This window comes from Lepidothrix coronata, unplaced genomic scaffold (genome assembly GCF_001604755.1).
Source record: "Lepidothrix coronata isolate B3197 unplaced genomic scaffold, Lepidothrix_coronata-1.0 Scaffold271, whole genome shotgun sequence".
Classification (NCBI taxonomy): Eukaryota; Metazoa; Chordata; class Aves; order Passeriformes; family Pipridae; genus Lepidothrix; species Lepidothrix coronata.
This window is the reverse complement of record NW_016690451.1, coordinates 53428-76366: the sequence shown is the minus strand read 5'-3', so window position 1 is coordinate 76366 and position 22939 is coordinate 53428. Positions and strand designations below refer to the sequence as shown.

General features: G+C 37.1%; 1 protein-coding gene across 3 annotated transcripts in view; it reads left to right on the top strand.

Annotated features, from left to right (window-relative positions):
- Positions 1-22939, top strand: part of BBS9 (Bardet-Biedl syndrome 9) — a 283426-nt gene that overhangs the window by 218073 nt on the left and 42414 nt on the right. For 2 of the 3 annotated variants that reach the window (XM_017836158.1, XM_017836156.1), the window contains one exon: positions 9368-9426. The exons of the other annotated variant lie outside the window; for it this stretch is intronic. In XM_017836158.1, coding sequence (XP_017691647.1) covers positions 9368-9426 — 59 coding nt within the window. The remainder of the gene's footprint in view (positions 1-9367; positions 9427-22939) is intronic. 3 annotated transcript variants of the gene reach the window in all.

The following is a 22939-nucleotide window of genomic DNA, read 5'->3' as shown; positions in this document are numbered from 1 at the left end:
AGTAAACAAGTTGTGGAAGTTGTGTTTTCTTTGGAAGAGTTTCATATTGTGGCTTTCTGTGATCTTCAAAACCACCCAAGGCATCTGAATCACATGCATGTTTTCCCCATTTTTGCTGTCTGTTTTAGTACTTTCATCTACTCAGGTGATATTGCTTGAGTGCTGAGCCTTCTGATAGGAAAAAGATTTGAAAGATGCAACAAAGGAAAGGTCATTAATTATGAAGGAGAAAAAAAGTCTAAAGCTAAGTCTCCCAAAATTGCTTTCAATAGAGTGATATTTGCATAAGTCTTTGAACTGGCAATGTCACGTTTCCTGTGTCCTTTAGAGCCCTCTGGAGGGTGGAAGGGCATGCAGACATTTATTTTTGAATTCTGGGATAAAAAGTACTTCCAGTTGCACAAGCTGATCACCCCAGAATTAAGCAAATATTGTATTTGGTCCACCTCTGAAATTTAGAAAAGTGGGGGGGAAACCGGCTTCCGGAAGTTTAACTGTCATTATTTAAGTACATCTGCAGGGGGCCACTCCAATATATCTGATGCTTTGTGCAGGTATCCAAAGTGGATAATATCCCAATGGTATTAGTCTCTTTGGAGGAGTCTTTGAATCAGTTTCTGCCTTCTTTCAGCTGTAGTTTATATGCCAGGTAGTTGCTGGTTTCTCTGCCTTATTACTTGTCCCAGGAATGTTGCTAACTCCTTGACACACAATGTCTTGAACAAAATTTGACAGTGTTTTGCAAGAGACAACTGCGTGAATTAGGATTGTGAGGGTATAGAGTAGTTGCACTGATCTGCAAGAGGCTTCTCCATGATCATTCTGCAGATCTGAGCATGAGCATTTTGTAGATTCATTGTTCAGCAAAACACCACTGTGATGCAAGTAATAGTAATTAGGTGTATATACACATAGAGAAGCTCAAGCAGACACGTTGCATGAATTGGATAAATATCAGGAGGAATTAGGGATCAAAATATAGAATTTACTTAACTTGAATCTCACACTTAGCTTGTTAGACCAGGGTGTTTTTATATCTGTGTTACACTTACTTGCAGTCAAGTTCACTAGTTATAGGGATGTGTTGGAGAAAATTCAGGTATGACCTGAATCACTGCCCTGACTGTGAAAAGCTGAGTTTTTCCTAAACACTGCAGATGACTGATGCTTCTGATTTCTTTGCACTTTAAGTCCAAAGGAAGAGAAGGATCCTCAATGATTAGTAATATTTCATAATAAAATAATTTCATACTGCCTTATGTGATTTCCCTGGCCTTGTGGTGGAAAAAAAAGGGCCAGAAACCGATTTTAAAAATCTTTGCAATTAGCTCTAACATTTTAGATTCCAGTCTGCAGTCTTCGTGAATCTTCAAGGCCTAACTTGGCTTTTGTTAAAACTTTGCTCTATTATGGGAATTATTCTTCTGTATTGAGAAATATGCTTCTATATTGGAATATATAACAATTATTTTTTTCTTAAGTGTCAAGAGAAGGCAGTTGATGACCTAAGCATCTGCCTTTTCTTCTGAGGTAAATAGACTGTAATAATGTTTTATATATATATATATTACACATGCCATCCAAATGTTGCTTTGAATCATCACTAAAAACTTTGGTAGAGTTGAAAAGATGCAATCTGGTGCTCCACCACCAGCTGCTGTGTTCCAGCCACATGGTACACTGCTTTCCAGAGGTTCTAGAAAAGTGAAATCAGTGTCAAGCTACCAATATCTGACCAAAACAACTTGAGGCATGACATTGGACCATTGTTTGCTTATTAGGGAACTCTGAAGGAATTTGTTTAGAGAGGTGGCTATTTAGGACCCAATGTGAAGGTCAGACTTCATGTAATCAGTACAGTGGGTAAAAAAATCAATTGCTTCTACAAGTGAAATTATGTTAGTGAATTTTTTGTTGTGTAACTAATTAAAAGGAATGTTTGGCTTAAGGGTTTTTCATTGTCTTTCTGCTTTATGATGTTTGATTCAAGCCCAAATCTGTGCATCTGTCTCAGAGCTGTGAATAAAGTCAACCTGTTTGATTAGAATGTAGCACCCAAATCCCTGCACTGTCTAGTGAGGTAAACATTTATTGTCACCAACTTAGAATAAACTATTTATATAAAGAATCATCATTGATTTAATATGGATTGTCATAATATTAACAAAAGAAATTGCAGTCCAAAGTTTTGATGTGCAAATGGTTTTAGGAAAGAGAAATTAGAAGTTCACTAAAAGGTCTGGTGTGCTGCCCAAGAAGGCACCGAGGCAGGCATGTAAACATACTTGTGTTTCCTACTGTGAGTTACAGAACTGGCATAAGTCATGTCCAGTAATCCTGCTAATACATCCTGCCATGGGCAGGCTGAACCACTTGACTATCCCACTCCAGTTCTTTTTGAGGAGACATTTAGATCCTGAATCACATAATTTTTACTCCTTTGAATTCACAGACTCCTGTCCTCAGTACCTGTTAAGCCATGTAATATTTTTTCTGGCAGAAAATGCTGACTCGGTCCTGTTTTATTTTCTGTGTGGTTTTATATAATGAGCCTTGTGAGATGGTGCATAGGATTTTGCATGCTTGTCTAGCCTGGCAATGACACTATGAATGACCCTGTTTGTCTTGTAACACTTGTTGGTTGTCCATGTAAAGCTATATTTGTGTTCTTTTCTAAAGAAGTAGCTTTTTTCACAAAGCAACAAGATCTTATTAAATCTCAGCTCCAGAAAGAACTCAAATATAGTACACAAGTTCCTCACATCTCCCTGAATTATACTGAAGCAGTTTTGTTCTCTTGGCAGTATTCAAAGCTTAGAAACAGCCTTGTAAAGACTTGGCAATTCTTAGTCAGGCCGTGGGTGATGCAAGTTAGTTGAAAGACACATCTGACCTGTATCCGGAATGAATAGGAGCAAAGCAAGTAATTTTTCCTATTTAGATGCTGGAAAAGTTATAAAAATACACAATTTTTTTTCCTTTTAAATATGATCAAATTTATGATCTTCTCATTTCTAAAATCCTGGTTTGTATCTGTACTGTTTCTTTGATGGAAGAGGATAAGTGAAGGGTAAAATATCTTTGAATATGGCACAAATGTTTGAAGTGGGAAATTGGGACTTGCTCCTTAATTAATTCTGCCAAAAAGGAGGCAAGAAGATGACCTGAATCTCAAATTTCATTATCCACAATGGAAATATGGTTATCTTTTTTTCCTTTGATTGTTAAAAGGATGTTGGGGAGGGCTATGTGTGACTCTGTAACTCTTCTGTTTCCTTTTCTGTTGGAGAACCGTTATTGTTCCCTGCTGCCCTTGCAAATAAAAAAAGTTCAGTGGTCAGCAGACGTGCAACCTGATGGATGAGGAATGAAAAATAGTCCTTCACCTTCATTTTATCATTGGCCTTTTTTGTGTGTGTGACACAGCAAAACAGATAAACCAAAATTTTATAAAAGTCCCTCTGCTACTGGGTGCCAACATTTGGGGGTGATAAACATTTTGGTCTGACTTTAACTTGTTTTTAGAAGCTTTGGGAATAGTGAGGGCTAAGCATATTTTATAGCCGACTAGGGCATGAAGATTCAAAGATTATTCCCGAAAATCTTGCTGCTGGCCTTGTTCTTCCTATATTTGGTAAGAGAAGATAATTATCAGTTTCACACTGAGATGTGAACAAGATCTAAATAGCATTTATACCCATGTAAAAATCAGTTCTTTTCCTGAAGTGCAATATAGGACAAAATTGACCAACCAAAATCAGAGAAGGAATTTAGCAAACAGTAAGGCAGTACGGATTATGCATTTCTTGAGGGGTTTCAGTGGCATTTACATGCAACTTTCCTGGCAAGCAATGAGTTGGTTACCTCTCACTTGTCTGGACATGTTTCTTCAGGTTCTCTGACAAGAAGTTACTTCCTTGCCTGATGTTTCCCTAATCTATTCCAAGAAAATCTTTGCAGAATGATTGCACTGAAAATAATTCCAAGATTTCAGCAATTATAACTGACCACAGAGGACAGGCTTATTTTTGTCCCTATTTTAATGTGGAGCTAGAATTGTGGAGCCAGTTTGTCGGCAACAAACAACATCAAAAGTATATTTTTATTTTTTTTTCTGTTCTTTCTTGCTGGGGTTTTTTGGCTGGAATTTCCACATTTCTATTCACCTACTGAAAAAAAAAAAAGAAAAAAAGAAAAAGAAAAGCCACGCTAACCTGCCTGTGACATTTAGGGATGAAAGCATTTGATGCCAGCAACTAGGCATGATCACTGCAGTGAACCAGTTTATTACACTCATGTTTGAATCCAGCTGGCAGAGTGAACAGTGACTCAACTTCTCCCAGCGGCAGGCACATCAACGCACACTCCCTGCCTGCCACCTTCGCTGGCTCGGGTGGTCAAATAAAACTTCTTCTCCTGGACCAGGTCTGAGACCTGTGGCACATTTTAATGGCCTGACAGAAGGCACGAGCAACTTCGTGTGTCTGGCACTATTACTTAGACACCAGGGGCTGTATTTGTACTTCACAGAAGCACCATGGTAGTGTACCATAATGTGAGATGAGCTGCCAGGCTTAATCCAACTAATTCAGAAATGTGATTCTGGTTTGAGGATATCTGTTCTCTCTTTTTCTTGGCCTGTTAGCCATTAGGGTTCCATCTTCTATTATGCCTTTCCCAATACAGCCATATCAAGATACTTTATGGGCATCTTTCGACTCGGTTCATCTCTTTGCCTTTGGCCAGCATGACCAGGTGTAACCCTCCTCCTCCATAAGCAGTTGGTGAGGTTTGTGTCCATTTGTGTCTGTTTGATGCTACTGTGACTCTTCACTTGCTGCGGATCTGCTGCTTGATACTTGTATTTGGCTCATGTTCCTTGATCATACAGAAAGCAGCTTAACCCAACTGATCATATGGAGCTTTGTTACTTTCTGACCTGCCTTTGAACTTTTTCTTTCATAACTGCCACTCCACCATTTGTTTTTGCAGGCTAATCAGGCTTGTTGGATGTATATGCAGGAGTTTCCTGGAGTCGTAAAGTATGGTTTTGTCAAATTTTGAATACATCAGATAGGAAGAACAGACAATGCATAATGACGTGTCACCATAGCTAATGCTTATGTTACCATATTCAGTTGGATGATGGCTAAATGTGCAGCTACTTGAACTGATCACTTATCTCTAGGGTCACATGGGGAAACCAGACCTTTCTGAAATACTGTGGGTTTTAGTTATTAAGAAGTGCAAGTATATTCTTGAGTAGGTGACATGAAATTTTTGCGTTCATGGCATGTCACCTTGTTCCTGGTGTAAAAATGATTTTTAACATATACTTAAAGTTTCCCATAGAGGTGGGGATATAGCTAAAATAATGCAGCATACAAATCTGAGTTCTAATCTTTTTTTGAATCTGTGAATTATTGTTATTATTATTATTGAAAAAGTGTACTGAGAATGAAGTGTGTGTATTTGAGGTTATCATATCTCGTGGTCTTTCTGGCAGTACAACTGAGAGTCTATGCTGATTTAAAAAGAAAAGTCAAAAAGTCAGTTTCATGACTGCCTGTATTCTGAAGTAAAGGTAAGAGGTGTATACTTTAAATATTATTTTTTCCAATGCATGATTTTATACAGTACATCAAATCTTACTTTACTTTTTAAAAATAGAATGAAGATACTATTGATTATAGAATTTTTCATAAGGAATTGTAATTAAAGGAACAAGAATAATGAATATAAGCTTTTGAAATAATTCTGCTTTGCTGTGTATTCACTGTTCTTCTGTAAGTACTCATGTAACTGTGGGAATGGGTGTGAGTGTGGCTGGAATGGCTCATGTGATGCATATCAGTTCTCATCACAAGGAAAAGTGAAAAGTAGGTGGAAGTTCCCTATTTCTGCAGAAAACTATAAGTCTACTTCCAGTGCACTATTGCTGTCAACATTGTTTTTTCTAAAATACAGGGCAGGACACTGTAGTTATCAGGAAATTCCAGCAGTTTTCAGAGTTGGACATTCCCCATGGGGGTTACAAGGAAACTTCTTAAATTCTTCGTGTCTAGACCAAGCTGTAGCAACTAGCTACTGCTGAGAAAAGTCTTCTAAATGCCAGTGAGGTCCTGTATACTCTTTGTGTTTCTGTCTCATGGTTGAAACATAAGGATGGTTTTGCCAAAGCAGAGGAGTGTAGGTAAAGTTGTAACCTTCCCTCTACCAGCTCTACCCTCCCATCCAACTAGGGCCACTTACAGGTATGTGCAGTGTCAAGGTACAATAGAAAAATTCACTAAGCATACCTGCATCCTACCCTAATAGACACTTTTTTTCCACAGGACTGAATGCTCAGATATGAATGTGGATTGAGTCATACCCTCGAAACTGGAGTGTTTATGGGGAGGTCTGAGGTCAATGTGGATAAAGGGGCAGATGGTGGTGTAAGTTGTTGTTCTTAGTGTGTTGTTGAAGGTCTTAGCTTGCACCAGCAGAGGATCTGCCTATAAAGTGATTTGCATAGGTCAAGCAGAATTTCAGTAACTTGCACTAACAGCCATCTAGTTCATTGTGGAAAACTGGATGATTTCATAAATCAGGAAGAGAAACTGCTTAAGAAGCCATTGGGAATCATGCATCACCAAAATATACTTAGTTAATTTGCTCTGACAGGCCTGTTGGCGGTGGTTGTTTATAGGGTTTTAGCGCACTGGAATTTGTTTCCCAGGCTGTGACCCTGTTATAGTATGTGCTGTATAAACGGAGAGCAGCCTGGCAGCCTGTGCCCGAGCTTTCAGCTGGAGAACAAAACAGGAGGGAGGAAGTGGAAATAGAGAAGACAATGGAGTACAAGAGGACAGTGTTAGTATGCATGCAAACCAGTGATTTCAGCATGCTTTAAGCCTTACTATTCTGCAGCTGAATCACTACTTCGTTTGGGGGAGGTGGTAAAAGCTGTGTTCCAATAATACTTCTGGGAAAATTTTGCTGTAGAATCCACAAGGTGCCTAACGTGTTCCAGAGTAGGAGGTTAAAAGATAAAAATCACCAGGAACCTAGCATTTTAGTATTCTAGGAGGAACACAGTATGTTTTTTATTCAGTTTAACAAAAAGGGACTGATTCCTGTCTCCTGCTTATTCAAAAACAGTGTGTCCTCTAGGCTGACATTGGAGAAGGTAAATGCATACATGCCTTCCTCCATTATATGCGCTGCCTAAATGCTAGTAGGTAATAATAATAGCTGTTACTGCAAACTTCTGTTTATTTTATAAGCTTTTCTTAGTTGCAATGTGCAGAAATTTGACTCCATCACCTCTACGGAGGCTTCATTGCTTACGTCTCTTTTGGGGGACCAAGACCAAATATAGGTAATCTGAATTCCACCTGTGTTTTTATGTTTAGATGTTTCTGCAGGTTTATGCCACGATTGTGGTGCAGGAGGCTGGATGGAACTGACTCCCTCTGGTGTAACGTACAGTGGTATAATGCCTAAGATAGGTGTTTGACCCTTACCTTTAAGCCTCAGACATTAAGGACCTGAGAATTTTCTTTTCTTTGCTGGAGAATGGCAATACAGAATCTCTGTCTGCACCTGCTATGCACAGGAAGGCCAGATTTGCCATCTGTTGAGCTTAGGTGTTGATCATCTTTAATGTCAATTCCAGTGTAATACAGTCACAGCCCTCCAGAGAAAACTTTGAGGACATCCTAGACTCATTCACCTGCAACATGGAAAGGTAGGCATGCTGCCTGGCCAATGTGGCTTATTGATCTCACCTGCCTTTAAAATGTTGTCATTAGGCTGACGCTGATAAGAAAGGAGGGCTAGAAGAAGTCTGACCTCATTCCTGCTGGGCAGGCAAGGTGTACAAATAGCCTGAAGTCAGAGAAATAGGAATATTAAGTTCTGGGTCTTGAAGACCATCCTGTGCTTCAGAGTACCGGAGTACTTGTATTAATCTCCAGCCTCAGCAGATCATAGACAACAGGCAGGGAGAATTTTAAAGACTTGTCCAGATCACTGATAAACTTTGTAGGTGGGACTGAATGGAACAAAGACACTTAGGTTTCTGTTCTGTAAAGGTATGGTCATCCTGTATAAATGTGTTAATTTCTAGCTTATTACTTAAACTCAGAGCAGTCTCTTTCTGGTAAAGCTGTGTTAAGGTACTGGTAAGTTTGCCTGCCTTTTGAGATACTTATGGAGTCAGGATGGTTGGGATTAATGAAATGTTGGTTTACTTTATGGACTATCTAAGGGATATCATTAAACATACCTTTCCTAAACCCTTTGATGTATTATTGTGCTCACTGTGGTAGTGAAGGATAATTCATGCCCTTTATTGCAGAGAAATGTAATGCAAAATACTGTTGTCTCATAGATGAGAAAAACATATAAATCAACTTGATATAGTGAGGGTTTTGTTCTCTAATTAAGTCATCCTTTCTCATGTTTTTACACAAATAAAACATTTTCATTTTCATTCAGACTAGTGATTAATGGTTTTGGCACCCTAAACTGATGCTGTAGGAGCTCTGAGATGTTCATTGTTAGGCTCAAACTATTGCAATATTTTTCATTGCTTTCTGTCTCCATGTGTAATTTTCAGTCAAAGATTTACAGTTATGCAGCCCATGGATCCTTGTATTAAATTGTCTCATCTGCAGAAACAGATATAAATGAGTCCCTTGGCTATTTCTTCATAGTTAAACAGCCTGCATATGGGCAGCACACGAGAGTACTCTCTTCTATTGATGTAAGAGCCAAGTCAAGTTATTGCCACTGTCTGTAGGTGTACTTCCTGTACAGTTGTTTTTAGGATAGCATTATCCTTACTTCATTTTGTCCTTTAATCTGTGTTAGAAAGCTATGAAAAGCAGTTTGGGGGTCTGTGTTGCAAAAACATTTGCAGAAAGTGCTAAGTTAAATTAGCTCAGAAGGCCTACTTCTTTCTCAAGTACACTTAATTTGATTAATTTTTTTATGGTCAACTTCAATAGTCAGCATATATTGACCATAGATTGTGAAGAAGTTTTGAAACCACTTGGGAGTTACTATTTAAAAGCTAGTTTAAATTTTAAAAAACAAAAAATGTTTCTTAAAAACAGAATTTTGCACTGTAGAATAAAACAGAATGTTACTTGTAGCTTCTAGGGGTATCTAATTAAGTTTCTAAATTAAACATCATCCATTTTCTTATTATAAAGAAAAAATAAACCACTCATTTTGTAAATTTCAGTTCTCAAAACTCTGTTACACAAAGATTGGGTTAGGTTCTTATGGGCTTGTGTGTCATCCACATATAGGCATGCAAAACCAACAATTGGATTAGCTAATATTATTCTTTCTTATTGATATTTTTCTGCCTTAGGTATTTTGAAGATCTGTAAGTCCATGTTTTTTCCTGTAGCGTCTTTTTATTATTTTGTGGTAAGTGATCAAAAAAAAATATTATTTTTGTTCAGAAAATAAACATATACAGGCTAAGAAAGATGCAAGGATAACTATAGCGGGAGCAGGGTTGTAGTAAAGGAACAACACCTTTTTCCTTCTTTTCTTTACCAAGCTACAACAAATTAAAAAATACAGAGAACTTTCTGAAACTTCTAAAATTTTTATGAAATTTCAAATTACTCTTTTGTTTCTTTATGCAAAGTCACCAATTTCCTGCTTTGTCTGTTTTAAATCAGAATTCTCTGTGCATTATTAAGTGTTGTTTTTCTGTACACATCACTTGTGATTTGAACATACGTGCTTTTGTCTGAGATGTATAAAATAGCGGGCAGAGAAACTGGTCTTTCCAGAATTCAGGCTGCAGTAGGTAATAATTTTTTTTCCCATTTTTTTTCAATCCTTCAAATTGCCATCCACCTTCTTGGAGGTCCTTCAGCTCTTTCTTGTTCATGTTACTGGACACGGGAAAAAAAGCTCAAATACAACTCTGAATATGACATTTGTGTGACTCCATAAAAAGCTGTGCCTCCAGTCTGAGAAGGTGGTCAGCATTGGCCTACAAATTAAATTTTGAGGGAAAAGAGTCTTTTTTTTTTTGATCACTGGTTATATCAGAGGTGAAATAACAGTTTGACATTTTAAAAATTTGATTTGTAAATTTTTGATTAGTTGAATTAGTGCTGGGGTGCTGTTTACAATTTTTTAAGTGTTTGGTTTTCTGTACGCTTTTGTCCAATTATAAAATCTGAAAAGGGATGCCACTTAATTTTGCAATGTGTAAGGTAATCATATAACAAATATTAGAGGTGTTCCTTTGGAAAAATAAACTTTACTACAGGTTGACAAAGTAATTGTGAAATACCTTTCACATTTTCTGTGATTTTTTCAGTGCATTAGCCACTGGAATTTTCCAGATTCATGAGAATAGGAAAGTGTTTTACTTAGTAATTTTTTTGCTACCTCTTTGCTGTTCTTATACTTGTCTAATTATAAAAAGAAGCTCTTGTTATTGCCCTGAATTATTTTTATAATGGAATAATCTTTGTTTTGTTTGAACATCATGCAAGTATATACTAATTCTCAATTAATGGCATAAACTTAATGACTTTGCGTTCTTCAGTACAGGCAAAGATACTTGATCTTATCATCTATTCACAGCTACCTTTCACAGTCAACCATACATTACAAGATGCCTTCAATTGTGAAAAAACATCTATTATGTCCTTTTGGGAAAGTGAACTGTTCTCTGTTGCTCTGCTTAAAACCATCATGTCCCGTGTACATACAAAAAAACAGGAGGTGGGGGGGGAGAAGGCTAGACACCAAGGAGTCACTATATATAGAAAGTTTTTTTTTCTTTTCACTGCTTAAAAAGATAAGTAGCTGAGAGAGAGTCAAGTGTTGTTTCTCTATAAATTGTGTGCCAGCAGGTTTATCACTAAATGCTGTAGGTTATGTTGAGTGGAATAATCTGGAGGAAGAAAGGGAGGCTAAAATAACAGAGCGGTAGGACTATTTTGACTCCACAATCAAACCCTCCTTGACTCTTGCCCTTTGGGTGGAAAGTGCTTATGTTACAAAACAACACGAGGTCAACCCCTAGGTTCTGCTTTTAGTTTCTTTCTTGCTTATCTATACTGAGGGAGTAGTTACCTCGCGTTCTTTGCTTTTGTGTTAAACGTTATGTGCTTTTACTGTTTGGGCAATAAGAATGGCAGTTCCTTTTCCTACAGAGAGTAAGAAGAATTGCTAAATTGAAGAATGAAAAATTGCTTAGATGGCAGTGAAGAGCCATCCATGCCTAGAGTCAGTACAAAGAAATCCTGAAAAACATGGGAGCATCCACTTTTCCGATACTTCCTTCCCTTGAAGGTAGTGTATGGTGTTAGGAGTATTTTTTACAGTTAGGAAGTTGGTATGCAAAAAAAATTGGTTTAGGTGCACCCAGTTGATCTGATAGCACTCTATGAAAATTCTACTGAGTTCTTTTGAAAAGATAAATCATACGTGGTCTAGTCAGCTTTTTTCTGAACTGTTACCAGCTTAGGGTGACAACTGCTTGGTTAGTGATCCAGTGATAGACCTGTGATGTGGACGAGGTGAGGGAGCCTGAGTGTATTATTTAATGGCTGTGATACAGTGGAGGAGGCCCCTGTCAGGAAGCAATAAAGTAGTTATTAGGTAATGACTGTGAAGGCACCACATATAAGGTTAAATTGATACATGTAAATCACTGACTTTAAGATGCTTGAAGCTGCCTCTTGGTGCCCATCTTTTTTTTATGCAAGTGAGGATCAAATAGTTACTGTTTTGATAAATGGAGTGTAGCTAACCTACATTAAAGACCTTAAGGGAGTTGAACTCTTAAATTTCTTTGAAATGTAATGGAATTTGGGTGCCGAGTGCTATTTCTTTTTAAAAAATGTCACTGGCTCATTTGCTTTTATGAAACTGCTTTTGAAAAATTGTGCAAAGACTTTGCTGTGTTCTGTCACAGTATGAAAGTAGCATAGGCACAGGATATACATGCAAACAAGGACATCTGACAGTGGCAGAAAGCAATGCAAACCAATTGGGATTAACTGTTGATGGCCTTCGATAGACTGTTGTGTCTATCATGTGGTGCATAATACCGATGGCAGTTTTTGGAGGTCTCTGCGCAAGCTGCATGGGATCATTTGAACAGAAATGTTTCATGTTGGCTGGTTGTTTGGTCTCCCTAAATTTGACAGAAAGTAATGTATTTTAGAAGTGAAAAAACCCCTGTAGTTTATTGGAAGTCCAACTCCTGCCTTGTATGCAATCCCAAAGTCAGCAAAATACATAGGAACATGCCTGAGTAACTTTCACTTGCTTATGTACCTTGCGTGCTATACAACTGTATCTTATACATATACTTATTATACATGCTAAATGTTAGAATATCTAATGTGATTCTCATTATTACCTGAGAATAGATTAAACAAATCCCCTCTAACACTCTTGAAGTGTCAGTCCACTTGTGTAGTTTGTAGTATTAGGGTATCTGTAAACATTTATACATACAGCTCATATATGAGTGGATATATTTGTGAGGAAAATAGAGATAGACAATATTTTACAGGGCTCCATTAGCTGCGATTTCACAAACAAAACCTGTGATTTTTTTTTTAGGAATGTATGATTGTTTCTGCTTTTGAGGCTTGAGATGCCTTTTCGTTGTTTGTAAAAATCAGTGTTTTGTATTGCTGTGTGTGGAGTCCATTTATGAGAGTCAAACCCAACAAATTGTCTTTCTCCAGACTAGTTCTGCTGGGGGAGGCTACAATTTGTTTATCCTCACATTTTTCAGTGCTACAACGTAAACACTAACTCAAGTATTTATGGGGAACTGATTTTTTTTTTTTTTTGGTCTGGGTTTGCAGCTTCCAGTGTAGCTCATCCTACTCCAGCAATACAAAACAAATTTTAATCAATGTTCCTTCCAAAAACATTTGTGAAATAGTGTGAATTTTTTTAGATTGCAATCTGAAATATTCGCCTTTCCATTTGCAATGGAGACCATTAGAGGGTTTTTCTTGGCCACACCCAGGACTGTTCTGAACCATGCTGAATTATACAATTATTAGGAATGCAAAACAAAACCCAGAACAAACACCCCAAATCTTAGACATCTGTCAGGCTTTTTTTAAAAAAAAAAAAAAAAGAAAAAAAAAAGAGGGTTTTCTTCATATATAGTTTACATGTGGAGCTGTAGCTACTCTGAGAATTGAATCTATGATTAAAGGCTACAACTGATACTATTCATACCATTTGTGCTTAGAAACTGTGCAGCATTGTGACAACAAGTGAATAAAATAGAAAACTATTGCGATCTGTATTTCTTAAGAGATAGCTGGAATTAAGTCTCTGCATAGGCATTCAGTTAATCTTGTGTACCCTGCTGCCTGAATGGGTCATCACCAGGGGAACAGACTTGCTTTTGTTTGTGAAGGTATGTGCAAGAAATGCACAGTAAACATTTGTTTAACATCTTATGTCGTGTAAAAGAAATGCAAATAAACTAAAACTGAATTGGGTGTAATTTTTTGCTAATACTTTTTAGTTGTTAAAGTGCAAATTTTGCAAGCGTTCAGTTATAAATTCAAATTTGAATTTGAAAGTCAGGCTGTAAAGTTAAAACAGGAAAAGTACCTTAATCAGAGTTGTGCAAACCTATATAATCAGCATGAAAATATTTTTATACTGCCACATGTGATATATCATTGCTTTGCTGTGTAAACACAATTAAAGAGTGCCTTGGGGACTTCCTCAACAAGAGATTAAACAGGGAAACAAGACTGGCAATTTTAGCACTTTGCATCTGGTGATTTAACCAATCCAGACAGGCTTTCATTCCCAAAGATTTCTATTAGCTGAAATATGCATTATAAGGATTCACAAGTGCAATTGTCTAATGCTTTCGGTCACAAACATTCTTTCGTATTCTGCTTGTCAGTAGAATAAATGATCCATAACCTTTTCACAGATAAATGGTATTTTTCTTTTCCCCTTCCCCCTCTTTTTTTCCCTGTCAGAGATTTAGTAACAATTTAGACTTGTGAGTGGAGCTAATTGCTGAATTCTGTCTAAAATGCTTCAGACAAAATGACCTTGCCTAGCAAAAACCTACCATTTAAATTCTTACATCAACCTCACTTATTTTTTCTGAAATAAGGAAGCAGATCCTAGGCTGGTCTGGAGAACGTGTGCATTTTTGGTGAGGAGAGTTGAGGTGAGTAGCTGCAGACCTTCCTTTACTGAAATAGTGGCTTGCTGAGCATATATCAAATAAACTTCACAGAACTTGGTATGAGCAGGCTGGATCCATGGGCCAAGGCCAATTGTGTGAGAGTCAATAAGGCCACTTACAAGACTCACTTGTGAGTCACAACAACCCCATGTAGTGCCACAGACTTGGGGAAGTGTTTGAAAAGCTGCCTGGAGGTGTTGGTCAGTAGAACCAGCAGCATGCCCAGGTGGCCAAGAAGGCCAATGGCATCCTGGCCTGTATCAGCAATGGTGTGGCCAGCAGGAGCAGGGAAGTCATTGTCCCCATGTACTCGGCACTAGCGAGGCTACACCTTGAGTACTGTGAACAGTTCTGGGCCTCTCAATACAGAGAAGACATTGAGGTGCTGGAGCGTTTCCAGAGAAGGGCAATGAAGCTGGTGAAGGGTCCGGAGCACAAGTCTGATGAGGAGCACCTGAGGGAGCTGGCCTAAGGCCTGGAAAAAAGGAGGCTCATGAGGGATCTTATCTCTCTCTCCAGCTATCTGAAAGGAGGTTGCAACAAGATAGGGGTCGGTCTCTTCTCACAAGTAACAAGTGATAGGACAAGAAGAAATGGCCTTAAGTTGTGCCCAGGGGAGGTTTAGATTGGATATTAGGAAAAAAATTCTTCAGTGAAAGGGTTGTCCGGCACTGAAACAGGCTGCCCAGGGAAGTGGCTGAGTCACTGTCCCTGGAGTTGTTTAAAAGACAAGTAGATGTGGCAGTTGGGGACCTGGTTTAGTGATGGAATTGGTTGTGTTGGCTTAACAGTTGGATTTGATGATCTTAAAAGCTATTTCCAACCTAAATTATTCTATAATTCTTGGAGGAGAAGAAAAGTTCCATTTCATTAACTTAGTTTTGATGCAGGCTGTGTTTTGGATTATAAAATTATTTTCAAAAAATTCCACATGATTAAAATATTTTGTATAACAAACCTTCTTTCTTTTTGGCTTGAATTGTTTTTATTGTCATGCTTATATCATAGCGAAAGTGTTAAACAAAATAATTCCATTCATATGCCAAATGCTAAAATGCATGCTGCAGCATACTGCTCCAAGTCATTGCATTGGATTGGCTTCAGACTTGCCATGAGCAGAAGGCAGATATCATCTTTTCAATAGGTTGTTTGGGTCTCCAAAATGAGTCCCACCTTTGCCCATTCTTGTTTTTGATTTCGAGAAGGATTAGTCAATGACACTGGAATATTTTATGATATTTGGATATTTTGCGAATGTAGAGATACTTGTGTGTTTATATGTCTTTTGATGTGTCATGTACAGAGAACAGATTTCATCCTCTTTTAGTCATTACAGTGGTTATATGCAGCTATTCTTGAAGGGTTTTCTCTTCCATTACTTCCTTACTTATGTCCAAGCAACTGGAAAAACAGTTAGTTGTTAGAATACAGTCACTGTAATGGACTCTAAATTACAAGACCTAACCCACCTGATAAATAGACTGTGGGAACTGTCTACAGCTGTTGGCTTTTAGCAAAGAGCACTTATTGCTCTACAGCTCTGTAATTAACTTCTTTTCCTTCTCCTTGCTGCACCTGATGTGCAATGATTCTCTAAAGCAAGTTTTATTAATAATTCAGTTCTCCTTCTGCTACGCAGAGATTTCCTTCAAAGCAATAAAATTCCTAGTGGCCTAATCCCAATGACTATCCAAAGGATCAAAAATCCTGATTAGTCAGTTATGAAGAAAACCTAGTTTCAGAAATGGAGTTTACACATTTTCTAAACTAAATCCAGCTGAAAAATATTGTCTACTTAATCATCCTCATAGGATTATAGAGAGAAAAGTGTATTGAAGAGAGTAAGAAGAAGGAGTGGTGACATTAAAAGCCTGTTCTTTCACTGTCCCTCAGTCTCAGTGCAGATGATAGGAATTGGTGAGTTGAAACTGTAAGGCATGAACTAAAATGAAAGATTCAAAAGAAAAATATACAGACATGGTATGTATTTAGTTACTTGATTCCAGAAAAGTAACTTTAATTCAGAAATATTGTACTGTTACATCCGAAGCCTTCAACAGTACTGCAAAGTGATGAAATGTTTAAGATTTTTGTTAACTGTCCAGGAATATTCAGTAGCTAAAAAATAAATAACAAATGGTAAGGGAAGGAAATGGATTTTAAACCCCATTTAAAATTAAACCTGTGTTTATTAGTATCAATCCACAATAGTAATACTTGTATTTGAATATACTGTTACCAACAGGGAACATTCGGTCTATTTGGACATGCTGTGAGATCCAGGCAGCTGCTATGCCTAAGACATTCTTAAATACTCAATAAACTGGCACTCCTAAATCTGACTTACTTATTATTATGGACATAAAATCCCACAAAAGAAAGCCAGATGTTTTGGGAAATCAGTTTGATTTCAGGGTTTTGAGCTGTGTATCATGCTTTTCATTATAAGATTTCCTATTCCCAGTATCTGTATTTTTTATATCTTCTGATAAGGCTTCCAAAAATTCTTGCAGATCACCCATTCCCCACGTAAATGAGTTGAATGAAAATTGTAAGGAATAAAATGTGTGTGGTTCAAATGCTTGCTTCAAGAAGTAGTGTTTTTTCAAGAGTAATGTGACTTTTGAGATTTTATTCAGAAAAAACAGAGTTGCTTTTAAGTGCTTTTGAAAATCTTGTGCTGATCAAATCCCAGGAAGTAAGCTTGTGAAGTTTCAATCTTCAGAACACTGTTGCAAATATGTCCTGTACCAAATCTTACCCCATGTGATTGAACTACATGACTCCTCTCATTCTCTGTCCCAGTTTTACATTGTTTTCATTCTATCTCTGAAAAATTCCACCAACTTCAGTTTTGTTTTTGTTTCCTTTCATATATATCAACCTCTCCTCACTGGCAGTGTTTAATGTCTTGGTTTTTGTTCCTCTGTTGAAATCTCCCTTACATTTTAAATTTTGTATTTGTGTACATTGAATAGCAACCCTCATTGAAATTATTTTTGATGTAGAAGCTTACACTGGTGTATTCATTTAATTGTGTGTGTATCACAATAAGGTTGATCATTCGTCTTGGGCATTGTATTGTCCCAAACTGTATTCCATTAGAAGGAGTTTTGAAATACTAAAAAAGTTTTCATATAGGATTTCAGATGTTTGTGTAGAATGAAAGTAAGCAGCTCTGGTAGCTTAAGTGTAGGCATTTAGTCATCTTATAATTGCCTGTTGATATAAAACAATTAAACAGTAAAAAAAAAAGTAAATCCGTTATCCATGGTTGCTTCCTAAATAGTGTCTGAGAAAGGACATAACCCATACATGCTTTTCTGTATTCTACAATTGCACTCACTATTACATCTCCCAACCTTAATCAAAGGTTTATTTCTGTTCTGCAGACTCTGGCTGGAGCAGGTGTAAATGGAAAGCAGATTTCTGAGTTGTGAGCCCAGCAGCTAACAACTTCCTGCTGCAGTTGCTCATGCATTCCCTATAGGACTTGTAGTTCTTTATCTGCATCAGAGGTACAGCTGGATAAGGACAGTTACCAAGGTGATATTTAAAGTGAATTGTATGTCTTGAGATTCCTAACTGGTACCTAGTAGTACCAAGCTGGTACCTGGCAGTTCCTGACTGATTACTATGCTCTGTGCCAAATTGGCATGATTTCTAGGGGCAAATATAATGTGCTGCATTGATACAGTTACAGAACTGTGTAACTGTGGATTGTTTTCAGATACATGTTTAAAATCAGATCTAAAACCAGATTGCTTAGGACTTGAGGAGTTGACTGAAGCTCATCAACAAGCCCATTGAGTGCAGGGTGGTTAAAACCATGACATAATGAAACAAGAAACAGGGGCCTTAATACACCACCATGCCTAAATCATATTTTATTCACAATCATATAATTAGTTTCACTGTCTTAAAAATGCTATGTAATAGGTTTTTTTTTCCTTTGGACTTAGGCTCATTGCTTTTGGCTGAATTTTGAATGTTCTCAAGTGCAACAAAATCTGACACTGTATTTATTATTTCGATTAGATTGTCTAATTAGTTGTGGTAAAATATCCAGGCATTTTTGAGTGAAGATGAGCCTGCAGTATAATATAGGATTCTATAATCTTAGCTGTGAAGTTTAGAAATGTTCATATGGCATATGAATGGGAATGGCATATATGTACAGGTCACCTGTAAATATCTGGATACAAAGCCAGAAGTGATTTACAATTGAAATATAATATAAATTAAGAACAACTTAATATGTTTCAAAAATAATTGTATGTTGCTAATGCGTGGTCTGCATTAATGCGTGGTCTGCATTAAAATGCAGAGAAAAGGGGATTGCAACCCTTAGATTAATGTGCTTTTCACCAGGATATCAATAAAACCCTAAAGCCAGCCTTGTCTCTGAATAAAATACCTATAAACACAGTATATAACACGTTTTTACATTGTTGACCTATTGAACATTTCCACATGTTTTTCATTTATGTGGAATTGTTCTCTCTTACCAGACTCCATTCAAAAAAATTTTTTTAGACTTGATTTAAATAGAACAGACACCTTAAATATCTTAACAAGCATAGCTGACTTTTTAGTGGAATTCTTAAAAAAAGGATTGTCTGCAGCTGCTATGCCAAAGCTGTGCTTAGATTGGGTGTGTGGAATAAAAAAGGTAGAGCAATCCTCACAAGAGTTTGTACAAGTAGAATGTAAAAGCTACACACAGAGGAAAATATTGACACTGGTCAAAGAAGTGTATGGGTACACATAATTTCCCAGCAGTTGTACTGCAGTGCACTCATAAGCACAATACCTTGGTTAACTGGTAATAGGAAGCCATTGTTTCCTTTACAGATCAGAAACATTAACTCCTGGCATGTCATATGAACACGTGCATAATGTAATAACTTAAACATGTGTCACTGCTGTAAGGCAGGTGTGAAACAAGGATTTTCAAGCTGAAAGATCCTACAGTTAGCTTTAGTTAAGAGAAAAGGCAGAGGATGCATGGTCTGGAAATCGACAATATAAATATTTTAGGAGGTTGCTTTCATTCCGTTATATGAAAAATATATACCTGCATATGTAAGAGTCAAACTTAATCTAATTCTCTCCTTTTATTTTTTTCTTTTTAATTTTTTTTCCTCTTTTTTTAACATTCTGGTCTCTGGGGGACAAAAAGCAAATTACCTATTAATGACTTTTTTGTTGTTGTATTTGTTTTTCTTTAGCTGCAAAAGTACTTTCAGTTTTTTAATATATCTATATTGAAAAAAACCCCAACTTTGCATGCTTCTTTTTAAAAGGAATTGTTTATACCATTTCTGAGACAGAGAAGGAGAATTCCTACTTTGTATTATGAAACCAGATTAATTTCTATTATAGTCAATGGGCAAAAATGTTTGCGAATATTAGTCATGCTATATTATTTTGATAGCCTTCGGTGCTCTATTCTAGCATCTTAAAGCACCAGCATTTGGTCTGATGACATTTTGTGCTCTTAATAGTCATTTCAAGGTGTATGTTCATTTCCTTTTGGTAATGAGACAAACTTTTTCTGGCTCATAAACCCCAAAGCAGCTTTAATATAGAAGTAAAGCAGAGCAGTGATTTAGCCATATTATGATCTTGGTTTTGGATTTAGTTGCCTCCTTGTTGCTAGGAACTTTGAGAACAACAGATGTTTTAAATGTACAACATGATATTTTTAAGTATGAAGCAAATCCAAGGGGTAAATGATAGATTCAGTGCTCTGTAAACTGTCTCTGTAGTACAGAAAGATAATATTCACAATCACTGTGGTATAAAACATATCTAGAGTTGCTTTAAATATTCCTATATCAGGGAATAAAATATTTGAATGTAGGTTGTATCTGATTTAAAATCCTTAATGTGTGGGTTAGGATAATTTGCAGAAGCCACACACTGTTTTTCTGAATGGATCCCCCCTTTTTTATTTATTATTTTTTAATTTAGTAAAAATTCTTAAAAGTATGAAGTGAGAGCTGATACTTTCAACCTTTGTGTAGAAATTATTCCACCCACAAAATCCCGAAGAGTTAGAAGAAAAAGGATATTTTAATCTTCCGTTGAAACTCAAGTATTTCTGTTCACAGGGAAAATGTATAGAATATAATTGAAAAAAAAAAGGTGCTCCCCAAATGAGTCTTCTCTGTGATAGTGAGAAAAAACAAGAGAGTGAATTGTTTCCAAATAGTAAAATTGGGTATTTGAAGTCAAGGGTCATCTTGCTTCCTATGTACTTGTTTGTGAGTTGGAAATATAATGGCTCTGTGGCATATCCCTCCTCTCCCCAGCTGTTAGCAGCAGCAGGGGTAAAGCGTAAAGGTTTACCCCTTCTGAGCTATCATTCTGTCTTTAAAACAGTGTCCTGTTGTGGCTGTAACTTCTGCGAATGATGTGCGGAAGCCTTGATGCGAAGGAAATCAGTAGAAAGTTTGCTATTGAGTACAAGAGTCTTTGCATCAGGCCCTGAGCTTTTAAGTCTGTAACTGTCATGGAAAATAAATACTACACTTTAAGGAGCAAGCTCCAGGGTCTCCTAAAAGTAGCGTAAATAGCTCAGAAAGGAGCACTATAATAACTCCAGCTTTCATATAGTAGGTTCTCACTACTTTTACATCCCAGGGATACTGCTGGGACTCCCAAATCACTGGTCAACAGTGTAATGATACATGGCAAATTACCTAGGTAATGGCAGTTGGATAAATCACCTCCAGCCAATGCTGGTTAGCCAAGCAAGGGGTGTGCTATGTATTAACTGGAACCAATTCCCTGAAGATGAAATCAAAGGTAAAATGGACTTGAGAAATTTTTTTTAACCCGATATGATGATTAGTGGTCATTAGTGAAGGTGATTTATCTTTCCTTATGGAAAGGCTAGTGAGTGATTTAGAAAAGCAAACATTTAAGTTTTTACAGAGATTGCTGGAAGGGATCAGATATTTCACAGCAGAGCTGTTCACCTTCAAGACAGATTTTCTGATTGTATTCTTCAAATAAGGCAAAACAACACAGTGGAAAAATTTCACTACATTCTTGATAGCACCCAGGGCTGCAAACCAGACGTGATTACTTGGCATTATCATTTTCATGAGAAAGAAAGGAAATAAACGGTGGCTACTCCCAAACCTATTAAATGTTTTGTGAGGGGTGACATAAAGTTGAAGACCAAAGTGCTGTCAACTTGGTAGGAACTGAAGGTGCTGAATGTGTCATAGGATCTTGATACAGGAAAGTGCTGTGACTCGTCCTAGCCAGAGCACAAACTTTTTTTGGAACCAAACCAGGAAGTCAATTAAAGTCACAGAGAAGTGTTATGTTTTTCATACCTCTATGCAGAAATGTAGGACTTTTAAATCACATCTGATGCTCTCACTTAGCTGTGAGAAAAGTAAACGTAGTTTAGGCTGTTGCCAATTACACTAATAACTTGAATCAGGTTAGAACACTTCAAGGTATTTTTCTGACAGTAATGAATCATATGCTAGTAAATTGAGCAGCTAAAGGAAGGTGTTAATGGAAGATATGTACATTGATGAGCATTAAGGACATCCTGTGTTAGACAGTGATGTATGAGTCCATGGTGGTATTTTTGGAACTTCCTTTGTGGAGCACTGTTGAGTGCTAGAATTATCAGCTCTTTGTGAAAGCACAGGCAGGGGAAAATGACTTACTCATCTCTGATGCAGAGTTCAAATTGTAACTGCATTATTTTCAATCTGGTCATGTGAAGACAAGCCTAGAGGCTCCCATCTTGTTTTACTGATGATATTGCTAGTCTTATGCTGTTGTGACATTAGTGTATGTGAGTGTGTCTATGCAAGATTTTCACATATTTCAATTTGAAATAATTAGGATGATGACTCAGAATCACTTGCGTATAGGGTGCCATCTGAGACTTGCAGTGATTTTTATGCAACATTGAAAGCCCTCTATGTTAGAACTGCTGTTTATATTTTTCTCAAATGAGTTTACTTTCCTAATGTGACCTGCCTGGCTCTGGCTTTCCTGTAATGTTTCTGACAAAAAAAATTCAAGACACTTATTCTTTTAATGCTGTGGTCTGCACTCCTGACTAATCTTTTTTTCCCTGTAACGTGAATATAATGTGGCAAGAGAGAAGCAGATATGGTTCATCATCTACTGTAAAGTGCAACCAAATAATACGTGAATTTTGAAAGCAAGCAGAGGTTGTATGACAGAAGGGAAGGCTGGAGCAGTCATGGAGGATTCATGCTAGCAAAAGAATACAAAGAACTTGACCTGGTGTTTGATTGAAAGAACATTTAACCTTTCAGTAGCTTTCCACAGAAGAGTAATCCTGTTGATGAATCTTAATCTTCACATAGTTTTCAATATTTACATTATAGACAGAATAATGTATCTGGAAATTCTGTTAAATTTTTCCTCTTGTGGCAGTGAATTCCATAGGCCAGTTATATTAATGACATAAGATGAAGTGAGCATCAGGGTTCATAGTAATTTCTACTTGTCGAGTAAATACTGTCTAAGTGCCGCAGAGGCTTAGGCAGATTTTTATTAAGGATATGGCTAGAATACAAAGAGTAGTGGTAGCAATTGAATCTTATGTTTCCATCTTAGCTGATGTTTTGGAAGGTTTTAAGTGGTACTTTATTTTTTCTGGGATTTCAGCTTGTTACTAACAGTCAAAGCTGTATTGAAAGTCTGTTCTTT